Below are 11,733 nucleotides of genomic sequence, written 5' to 3' on the forward strand. Positions count from 1 at the left end.
GTGGCGCATGCCTGTAATCCCAGTTACACGGGAGGCTGAGGCAGGATAATCCCTTGAACCCGGGAGGCAGAGGTTGTGTTGAGCCGAGATTGCGCCATTGCACTCCAGCCTGGGCAACAAGAGTGAAACTCCGTCTCAAAAAATAAATTAGTAATAATTGATGTCACCTTAGTCACAGCTGTCACACCCAATTGTGTCTTTGTAACCATCTTTGTTACAGATCCCACGGATATCTATTTTACGTCCATTCAAAGATGCCTGCTAGGCCGAGCGTGGTGGCTCACGCCTGTAATCCTAGCCCTTTGGGAGGACAAAGTGGGTGCATCACCTGAGGTCAGGAGTTCGAGACCAGCCTGGCCAACATGGTGAAACCCTGTCTCTGCTAAAAATACAAAAATAGCCGGGCGCGGTGGCGGATACTTGTAATCCCAGGTACTTAGGCTGAGGCACGAGAATCGCTTGAACCTGAGAGGCGGAGGTTGTAGCCAGCCAAGATCATGCCACTGCACTCCACCCTGGGCGACAGAACAAGACTCCGTCTCAAAAAAATAAAAATAAAAAATGTCTGCCAACCCATTCTGACTGGCCACCTGACCCTCAGTTCATACCTTAAATCCCTCTAGTTCCTCTAGTCATATACCGCACTTTGGCCAAAAGGTATCATGCAATTAAAGAGACACAATGCTTAGCTGTCCAATCAAGAGAAATCAGCTCAAACGAATCCTTTGTTTCAAAGTTTGGCAGTTTTGCAGAGGCCTTTTCCTGAAAAGTATATGATTCCTGATTGCGTGGCTCAAAACAGTTCTTCGACTCTCATCTTGTATAATTAGTCAAGAAACCAGTTACTGCCGAGTAAGCTTTATAATGCGAAGATTATAATGCAAATTACAAGGCATCTACTTCTTGCGATGGCGCTTTCCTTCCACGAGGGGTAGGAATTGTCTTGAAATCAGACGTCAGCATCACCTGGTTCAGGGATAAAGGACTGGCTCTCCAGCGACTTGGCAACTTACAAGCGCTCTTCAAAAGCGCCTTAAACTACTTAATTTTCCACACTCTGGGAGGGGCGATTTATTCTCGAGTTGCGAGCGAGGAAATTCAGGTTCGTGGCTTCGTTTCCTTTATCCATAAAATGGGGGCGACTTAAGACTGAGTCGCCAAGCAACGCGGCCTAGGCGAGGCCCAGCATCCCTCCGCATTCCTTTCCGGGACTTCCTCTCCCTGTCTTGCCCCGCCCCGGCATCGGTGACGCGCGCCTGTGATTGGCTGCCGGCCCGCCGTGAGGCAGCGGAAGGGGTTGCAGTGGCCATGGTGACAGGAGGTGGGGCGGCAGTCACCTAGGCCTGGACCTGCGGCGTCGGCTGCGCGCGCAGAGTGCCCGGCGGGGCGTAGAGGCCGGGCGGACGAGTGGACGCTGCGGGTATCCAAGGCGGGGCCTGGCGCGCAGGCGCTGACCCGACCTGGCAGTGAGGTGGCCGCGGCCTTGGCTGAGAGGCCTTAACCCCGCTGGCCGCCGCGCCCTGCATGCGAGTTGGGCCGCGGGCGCGGCAGGAGCCTACTCGGGGCGGCGGCGATGGACGCCTTAGAAGAAGAGAGCTTTGCGCTGTCTTTGTGAGTAGCTCCGCCAGGGGGCAGGTGACTTGGGGACGGGGACAGCGGGCGTTTGCCCGGGCCTGACCCTATAAAACAGGTGTCCTTAGGGGCGGGGCAGGGTGGGGGCCGCCAAGGCGCCGTCCCAGCCCCAGGCCTTCGTTTTGTAGAGTACTAAGGCCTCAGGTTTCAGGCCCCGGAGGACAGGAGTGCGAGGCGGGTGTCACCGTTGATCAGCACCTCCATCACAATCCCCAGCCGCCAACCTCAGCTGTCAGCAAAGCCTGGCGGGGTTGAGCTGCCGAGGCCCTGCCCCGCGCCCGAGGCCCCTCCACGCCTCCCTGGCCCCCGCCTCCCGGACTCCTGACCAAATGACCCCTCTGGCAGGTGTTTCACCCGTGCCGGGTTCATGCTCACAAGCAGACAGGTATGGGGTGATAGCGAAAAGCCTGGAGAACCAGTTTTTATTAAAGTGGAGTCATGACATTGAACGTTCATGTCACAAACGTGCCGAGTGTGTTTTCTTCTGTTTGGACTTACTAGATTAGACAGTCATTCTTACATTGTTGAAGATGGGTGATGGGAAGTTCGTTTTGCTACTCTTTTTTTCTCTTGTGCATGTTTGAAAACGTCCATACTAAAAACATTTTTTTAATGCATTATTTGAAATAGCACCTAATCCAGGCATGTTTTTCAGCTCCTCCGCCTCTGATGCAGAATTTGATGCTGTGGTTGGATATTTAGAGGACATTATCATGGGTAAGCTTTTCAGATACTGTTTTTAAGGACCTGCTTGCTTCTTCTTTAAGGACATTGAAATCAATTTGGAGAGTTAATTTTAAAAAGAGAAAACATCAAGCTGCCTGCAATTTTTAATGTAGCACAATGTAATACTTAAGTAAAGGCTTACTGCAGTTTGTCTTAGAAACAAACGGCCCAGTACTCCTGAAAACATCTAATAAGCATAGATTCAGAGGCCTGGAAGGGACTGACTCAGGTAATGGGGCCCCAGTAGTGTGGAGTTCTTCACAAAACTATAGGAAATAATGATCTACTCTATTTCTTATGTAGGGTAAGAGCAATTTCATTTTTAGATAGTTTTGAGTTTTAACATTTTCATGCCACAAAACACGTAAAACCAGGCCAGGTGTGGTGGCTCACGCCTGTAATCCCAGGACTTTGGGAGGCTGAGGCAGACGGATCACGAGGTCAGGAGATCAAGACCATTCTGGCTAACACGGTGAAACCCCGTCTCTACTAAAAATACAAAAAAATTAGCCAGGCGTGGTGGCGGGCCCCTGTAGTCCCAGCTGCTCAGGAGGCTGAGGCAGGAGAACGTGAACCTGGGAGGTGGAGCTTGCAGTAAGCCGAGATCGCGCCACTGCATTCCAGCGTGGGCGACAAAGCGAGACTCCGTCTCAAAAAAAGAAAAAAAGATACATAAAACCATAACCACAAGCACACATGGCCATAAAGAAAACAAAGTGTTAAGCTTCAGCTGGTTCTGTATTTTCCTAGGTTTTGAGTTCCTACTTGTGGATGTATTTGGGCATCCATGAAACCTGCTAAGTAACAGACAAGCAGTAACAGTCCCCAGAGGTTTAAGACAAGTATGTAGGAGGGGAAAACTTACATTTGAGAAATTCTGTTGACTTTTAAGTTTTATGAGAATTAGGAAAAGAACACTGTTATTTGGTGGTGTTGGCTGTATGGCTTAATCCATTTAGTATGAAAATTACTGACCAGGCCGGGCATGGTGGCTCACGCCTGTAATCCCAGCACTTGGGGAGGCCAAGGCAGGCGGATCACAAGGTCAGGAGATTGAGACCACGGTGAAACCCCGTCTCTACTAAAAATACCAAAAATTAGCCGGGCCCGGTGGCGGGTGCCTGTAGTCCCAGCTGCTGGGGAGGCTGAGGCAGGAGAATGGCGTGAACGCGGGCGGTGGAGCTTGCAGTGAGCAGAGATAGCGCCACTGCACTCCAGCCTGGGCGACAGAGTGAGACTCCGTCTCAAAAAAAAAAAAAAGAAAATTACTGACCAATGTTTTATACCTTCAGGTATAAAGGTTCATGCCCTTAACTCCTGAATATAGATGTTTCATCATTAAGTTCGTTTCCCATGTGGATTTGGGGATTTCTGGGGAATACTAAAGAATCCATTCAGTTATCTTGCCTATTATACCCTATATGCTATGGGAAAATGAGCCTTCTGTGAGCCTACAGTATTTATCCCAAGGTCTAGGTCCTTTCTGAAACTTTCCTTTTATTTTTAGAAATAATCTATTCAGTTGTTAAGATTCCTTATTCCGGGCTGGGTACAGTGGCTCACACCTGTAATCCCAACACTTTGGGAGGCCAAAGCAGGTGGATTGCTTGAGTCTAGGAGTTCGAGACCAGCCTAGGCACCATAGGGAGACCCTGTCTCAATTAAAAAAAAAAAAAAAAAGATTCCCTCTTCCCTATCATTTATTAAGTGTTCACTATGAACTAATCTATTTATATGAATTCTCATCTAAATTCCACTTCCAATCCTATATGATAACTACTATAAACCATTCTTATTTTCCAGATAAATGAGAAGTTTATATGGGGTTTAGAGAAATTAAGTAACTTACCCAAGGTCACACAATTAGTAAGTAGCTGAGATGCGATTCGAACCCAGACAGGCTAGCCTCTTTCAGACTCCATACTTCTAATCACTACAATGTTTCCACAATTGCTCCTAAAGTTATATCAAAATAAGAGAGAACCAATCCATTCCTTTTCAGAAAAGTAATGTGAGGGAGTTCCCAAGCCACCCTGTGTGGATGTGGTTAAAATGGACTGAAGGATGGTGATGATCACTGCACAACAATGTGAACATACTTAAAGCCACTGAGCTGTGTGCTTCAACATTAAAATGATTTTAAAAAAAAATTGTATATCTCACCACAATTTAAAAAGAAAACAGGGCTGGGCGCGGTGGCTCACACCTGTAATCCCAGCACTTTGGGAGGCCGAGGCAGGCAGCTCACCTGAGGTCAGGAGTTCGAGACCAGCCTGGCCAACATGATGAAACCCTGTGTCTACTAAAAATACAAAATTAGCCCAGCGAGGTGGCACACGCCTGTAATCCCAGCTACTCAGGAGGCTAAGGCAGTAGAATCTCTTGACCCCTGGAGGTGGAGGTTGCAGCGAACCAAGATTGCACAATTGCACTCCAGCCTGGGCAACAAGAGTGAAACTCCAGCTCAAAGAAAAAAAAAAAGAAAGAAAAAGAAAACAGGATTGGTCTATTTCAACATCAGGGTCCCATTTAATACCCTCTTAAAACATCAGCTTTCCTTCCAGAGACTGACCATTGAGAAAGTAGTACTGCTGACATAGATCCTGCCTACTTATAAATCATAATGGTTGGTAATCTCCATTAAAAAGAATAAATTTTCCCCATTGTGGTTCAGATGACGAGTTCCAGTTATTACAGAGAAATTTCATGGACAAGTACTACCTGGAGTTTGAAGACACAGAAGAGAATAAACTCACCTACACACCTATTTTTAATGAATACGTAAGTAGATTTCTATGTCTCCTACCAGGAGGTCAGAGTTTTAAAAATTTAAATTTAGAATCAAAAGACATTGAAATTTGCTGCTTTTTAAAATATGCCACCAGTACACTGCCAGGAATCCTCGTTAGAATCTGGTTTAAGTTCATTTTCCTCTGCACAGCCTTTGGGGCTATTTTCCAAAAGGCTTTCAGGCAAATATTTGATTAGCTCATCAGCTTCGTATTTAAAAGAAGTTTGAGGCCAGGCGTGGTGGCTCAAGCCTGTAATCCCAGCACTTTGGGAGGCCGAGACGGGCAGATCACGAGGTCAGGAGATCAAGACCATCCTGGCTAACACGGTGAAACCCCATCTCTACTAAAAAATACAAAAAACTAGCCGGGCGAGGTGGCAGGTGCCTGTAGTCCCAGCTACTCAGGAGGCTGAGGCAGGAGAATGGTGTAAACCCAGGAGGCGGAGCTTGCAGTGAGCCGAGATCCGGCCACTGCACTCCAGCCTGGGCAACAGAGCGAGACTCCGTCTCAAAAAAAAAAAGTTTGACCTGGGCTTGGTAGCACACCTGTAGTGCCAGCTATTTGGGAGGCTGAGGTGGAAGAATCACTTGCGCTCAGGAGTTTGAGACCAGCCTGGGCAACAAAGTAAGACCTCTTTATCTAAAAAAATAATATAATAAATATAATAAATGAAGTTTGGCTTATCATAGTCCTGCTTTCAATCACAGTACATGAGTTTTTCATACCTTGCATTTGCATGCTTTTGACAAACCTTTCTGCTTTCACATACTCTTTCTTTCTTCTATATAATCCAGTCATATATGCATGACTATTAAGTAAAAGTGAAAACTGAGACCAAGATCACTAACTATTTGGTGGAAAAACCAAGACTGGAACCCAGGAACCTCAGTTCGTCACCCTTGGGTCTCTACACTTTACCCTGAGGCTTCTTGCAGCCCTCTGGGATTCTGTCATCTAAGAATCCATTTCAGCCTCCAAGACTTTATTTTCTTAACACAGAAGCATGACATAAACAAACCTGCCCAGAGGGAACCTGTGACTGCCTCCATGTCCATATGTTCTGTTTACACAGATGCCCTCTACCCAGGAGGCAAAGCCTCCATTTATTGCATCCTGCACTGGGTTGTGGGTGTGGGCACTGTGCTACTCACTGTCTCCACCTGTGTCAGAGCATTCACCCTGCTACAGCATCATTATCAGCTAATGCTTCTCTTCCACACCAGGCTGAGTCCTTCTCCAGGACAGGGGCTGTGTTTTGGTCCTCTTTGGTATCCTTGGCACTCAGTGTAGATTGTGGCACACAGACCTCAGGAAATGTTTAGGAAGGGCTGGAGGGCAGGCTTTCTGAAAAGAAGTCTTGTTTTCCCAAAGTGTGGTCTCACCAAAATCCTCTCCACTGTTGCAGATTTCTTTGGTAGAAAAATATATTGAAGAACAGCTGCTGCAGCGGATTCCTGGGTTCAACATGGCAGCTTTCACCACAACATTACAGTGAGTTGACCTTGACTGATTTTTGTGTTTTGTTTTCTCACTTTCTTCCTTCCCTAGGCTGACCAAAAGACCCTCTTGTTTTGTTTGCTTTCCTGTGCATGCCCTTGGTGATTAGGTCCTGTGTAGGAAGCCCTCAAACCTTTTAATGAAATCTTGAAAAGACCAGGCAGTGGCTCACACTTGTATTCTCAGTGCTTTGGGAGGCCAAGGGAGGAGGTTCACTTGAGCCCAGGAGTTCAAGACCAGCCTGGGCAACATAGTGAGGCCCCAACTCTACAAAAAATAAATTAGTTAGGTGTGGTGTTGCATACCTGTCGGCCTAGCTACTCAGGAGGCTGAGACTGGAGGATCCCTTGAGCCCAGGAGTTCAAGGCTACAGTGAGCTATAATTGCACCCCTGTACTCCTGCCTGGGTGACAGAGCAAGAACTAGTCTCTTAAAAAAAAAAAAAAATGCAGGGGGTGGGGCTGGGGTGAGGGAAAGAAAAACAAAAGCAATCTTGAGGACTGTCTCATCATTCATTCACAAAACAGCCGTCTGTTCCATTTGCAGGCACCATAAGGATGAAGTGGCTGGTGACATATTCGACATGCTGCTCACTTTCACAGATTTTCTGGCTTTTAAAGAAATGTTTTTGGACTACAGAGCAGTAAGTTACTACTGCCTATTTATTTAGCCACTTTGAGCCACTTAGAAAGTTCCAGGTAGAAATACCGAACACAAACCTCCCACGCTTCCCCCATCATTCTCCCTTCAAACTGGCCAGTATCAGTCCAGCAGCTGATGAGGCATCAGAAGAGTGAGCTGCTATTCTACTGTGGCTGGGACCTTCTCATGTTTTCATGAAAGAAGCCCCAGGTACCATCTCAGAGTTCCTAATCAGAAGGACAAAACCCAAAAAGCAGGTCTCAGGTCTCATTCTGCTTTGCCTTTCCTTTTTTTCTTTGAGACAGAGTTTTGCTCTTGTCACCCAGGCTGGAGTGCAGTGGCACGATCTTGGCTCACTGGAAATTCTGCCTCCCCGGTTCAAGCGATTCTCCTGCCTCAGCCTCCTGAGTAGCTGGTACTACAGGCACCTGCCACCATGCCCAGCTAATTTTTGTATTTTTAGTAGAGATAGGGTTTCACCAGGTTGGCCAGGCTGGTCTCAAACTCCTGAAGCATGGTCCACCTCGGCCTCCCAAAGTGTTGGGATTACAGGTGTGAGCCACCGCACCTGGCCCTGCCTTGCTTTTCTTACAATGCAAGCTCTTTATAAGAAAAATAGGAGACTGGGTATGGTAACTCACACCTATAATCCCAGCACTTTGGGAAGCCGAGGCAGGCAGATGGCTTGAGCTCAGGAGTTTGAGACCAGCCAAGGCAATATGGCAAAACCCTATCTCTATGAAAAATACAAAAATTAGCTTGGTGTGCTGGTGTGCACCTATAGTCTCAGTCAGCTACCTGGGGGGCTGGGTGGGAGGACCGCTTGAGCCCAGAAGGTTGAGACTGCCGTGAGCTGTGATTGCCCCACTGCAATCCAGCCTGGGTGACAGAGTCGGACCCTGTGTCAAAAAAAAAGAAAAGAGAAAGAAATGGTGTTGGGTATGGTGGTGCATGCCTGTAGTCCCAGCTACTTGGAAGGCTGAGGCAGGAGAATCACTTGAGCCTAGGAGTTTGGGGCTGTGTTGCACAGCACTGATGCCTGTGAATAGCCACTGCACTTCAGCCTGGGCAACATAGCAAGACCCCCATCTAAAAAAAAAAAAAAAGAAAGAAAAATGTTTTCCAGTGAAGGGAGGTACATTTTAAGAGTGCACTTTAAGAATGACCAGGGCCAGGCTGGACACAGTGGCTCATACTTACAGTTCCAGCACTTTGGGAGGCCAAGGCAGGAGAATCACTCAAGCCCAGGAGTTCAAGACCAGCCTAAGTGACATACCAAGACCCTATCTCTACAAAAATAAAAATAAAAAAGTTAGCCAGCTGTAGTGGTGCACACCTGTAGTCCTAGCTACTCAGGAGGCTGAGGCAGGAGGACCATTTGAGCCCAGGAATTCCAGGCAGCAGTTAGCTATGATCAAGCCACTATACTCCAGCCTGGGTGACAGAGCAAGACCCTACCTCTTTAAAAATAATAATAATAAAAAATTAAGACTAGGGCAGGTCAGTATTGAGCAGAAATGCAGAATAACCAATAACCTGTGTTCCCTTCCTATGTACTGTGGAGGTCCACGTTCCCACCTTCAGCTCTGCCTTCGCCATGTCAGAGGCAAGATTCCAAGCCAGGGCTCTTTCTGGCCCTTCCTTTTGGTTGTTTTCTCATATAGGAAAAAGAAGGCCGAGGACTGGACTTAAGCAGTGGCTTAGTGGTGACTTCGTTGTGCAAATCATCTTCTGTGTCAGCTTCCCAGAACAATCTGCGGCACTAGGTCCTACCTCCAGCCAATGAATGGGATCATTCTGGATGTCACCAGCCCCATAGGCCCAGCTCATGATGGCAGAACACATCTTGGAAAGACTGACTCTGTTATGTAACTCATTTATGTTAAGTATTGATAGGTCAAAACCAAAAAGACCTAACCCTCCTGGACCTATTGCTCCTGAAACACCTTCTTGTATTCATTAACCATAGTACTCCTCCCCTCCTCAAGTAGACACCTCTCTCAGGAGCTTCTGGGTCAGACGCCTCTGGAGCGAGCCCATGTCAAGCACTCCCCCTGGGGGCTCCTTCCCCAGCATACCTGCTGGTGTGTAAGTGTGGACTAACCCACCGCCACCACCCTCTGTTCCAGCAGCCTCTGCATGAATCTTTGTGCACTCGCACCTCTTTTTCACATGGGCCACAGTTTCAGTACTTCAGCCGCAGTGGGGTTCCTGATGTTTATCTAGGGTGTTACTCAAGCCCAGCTTGAGATTTCGGAATCTCCTGTGATCACATCTTGTCTTGGCTGTAGGAATCAAAAGAAAGAGATATCCTCTACATAAAAGCTCCATGTGAAAAGCTACTCCTAGTCTTAACATTTGCAGTCCTTGTGTCACTGTCTTCTGGTCCTGATGTAGTCCCACTGTTTCTAGATGTCTCTTTTTAGCATTATTTTTGGAAAAAAAAATATTTTTATAGATGAATACTCAGGCTAACCTAGTGGATGTGATCTTGGAACTTCCATGATTATCCACTTAAAGATCAAAGTATTATATGCTGTGTGCTTTTTAGGTGTTAGTACTGTGAAAGCAAAAACGCTTTCTACATTGGCATTCGTTCCTATTTTACTGGGCACCTATGAATGTATGCTGTGTGCTAGAAATAGGCTAAAACATTCTTATAGCATGTTAGTATGTTTGCATGTTTGCTGAAAATCCTTTCTGTGTAAACAAGTTTGTAAGGTTCTCTGGGTTAGGTAGGGACTCTGCAGTTTCTTCCTGTCAAAATATCTCTTACTAAGATGATGTTCCACTGTCCAGCCCAGCATGAGTAGCAGGTAGGGCACAGCTTTACTGGCTGTTTGTATGCTTTGGTTCAGTGCAATGTGTGGTAGATTACTTACCAGAAAACATATATGTCATCTCTAGAATGAAGAAAAAGCATAGTAGTTCAATTCCCAGTGTGTCCCTTTGATTTTTTTAATAGTAAAAAGAATCTGTACTGACTTTTCACTTGGCCATTCTGGTTTTAAAGGACAAGCTATAAGCTTTACATAAGCTCTGTTTTTCTGTACTGATGTGTCACTTATTAAATACTTTTGTACCATGAGTAAAATTTGAGGTGTTTTGCAAGAACCACCATTCTCAATGAGTCATACTCTTTCTTTAACGTAGCTACTGCCATCAGGTTATTATTGCTTTGGTCTTTTTTTTTTGGCGGGGGGGGGGCGGCTAGTCAAGTGAAGCAGTGGGAGTAGAGAAGGAACAAAGAAATCTGCCTGCCACTGGTTGTGATCTATTAGTTATAAACACCACTGCACTCGCACCAGCCCCCTTTGGCCCCTTAAAATCACTCTCAGAGCCAGCTTTTCAAAATACCACCTCTCCTGGGCTTGCTTTTTCCCTTGCTTTGTCTATAAATGGGACTGTCCACCTCAGCCCAGGCATGTTGGGGGCACTTGCTAAGACCTGTGGACCAGCCTGCCTGCTTGAGAAAAAGCCAGTGGACAAGTCCAGAGATTAAATGATGAAAAAACGACGATAAAGGCAAATTGGTTTTTCACCCTGTCTTTTTTTTTTTTGTCTTTTTTGGGGGGGGGGATGGAGTTTTGTTTTTGTTGCCCAGGCTGGAGTGCAATGGTGCAATCTCTGCTCACTGCAACCCTCGCCTCCTGAGTTCCAGTGATTCTGCTGCCTCAGCCTCCCAAGCAGCCGGGATTATAGGTGTCCACCACCATGCCCAGCTAATTTTTGTATTTTTAGTAGAGACAGGGTTTCACCATGTTGGTCAGGCTGGTCTTGAACTCCTGACCTCAGGTGATCCACCCGCCTCCCAAAGTGCTGGGATCACAGGTGTGAGCCACCATGCCTGGCTGGTTTTTCACCCTTTCTACTCAGTAAAAAGGAGGCAAGTCTGTTGTCACTTAATATTATAAGTAGACATTCTGATTTATTTTAAAATAAACTAGCAGCCTGTCTCTCCATCCACAGACACTTAGACTGTGATGTCAGGTGCCACCTTTGATGGGGCTCCCACCTGGCCTGGGGTGAGGAAGCCCCAGTCCTCTTGCTTAGGACTCCTCCCCAATGAGGAGCAATAGTCACGTGAACTGCTGAGCCTTAGCATTGACTGAACGCCTTTAATGTTCCCCCGAAACAGGCTTTTTGATTCATGTCGGAAACATAAGAGGGGTGAGCTCTCCAACTTGCCTGCGATGTTGTTTTGCATTTAAGTGCATTGTCCTTCCTTAAAACCAAACTCTTATAACTTACTCCTGGAAGGACTAATTTATTATTCAAACTCGGAGAGACTTGAGAGTAAAAAGTGATGCTATTAATATTTATACCAGGGCCAGGTGTGGTGGCTCACACCTATAATCTCAGCACTTTGGGAGGCTGAGGCAGGAGGATCACTTGAAGCTGGGAGTTTTACGACAAGCCTGAGCAATAATAGCGAGACCCAGTG

The 11,733-nt window shown here is 46.7% G+C and overlaps 1 protein-coding gene across 2 annotated transcripts; it reads left to right on the forward strand.

Moving 5' to 3' along the window:
* The first annotated feature begins 1,371 nt into the window (after nt 1–1,371).
* On the forward strand, nt 1,372–10,409 carry ARL2BP (ARF like GTPase 2 binding protein). Of its 2 annotated transcripts, none has more exons than XM_045382789.3 (6): nt 1,372–1,611; nt 2,288–2,349; nt 5,033–5,139; nt 6,556–6,641; nt 7,194–7,290; nt 8,854–10,409. In XM_045382789.3, exons 1-6 carry the CDS (start codon nt 1,574–1,576, stop codon nt 9,073–9,075), a joined length of 612 nt encoding a protein of 203 aa, XP_045238724.1. In that variant the 5' UTR covers nt 1,372–1,573; the 3' UTR covers nt 9,076–10,409. The 2 variants fall into 2 exon arrangements, with proteins under 2 accessions (XP_045238724.1, XP_045238725.1); XM_045382790.3 differs by having other exon boundaries at nt 8,954–10,409.
* The last annotated feature ends 1,324 nt before the right edge of the window (nt 10,410–11,733 follow it).

This window comes from Macaca fascicularis, chromosome 20 (assembly GCF_037993035.2).
Source record: "Macaca fascicularis isolate 582-1 chromosome 20, T2T-MFA8v1.1".
In the NCBI taxonomy this organism is placed as follows: domain Eukaryota; kingdom Metazoa; phylum Chordata; class Mammalia; order Primates; family Cercopithecidae; genus Macaca; species Macaca fascicularis.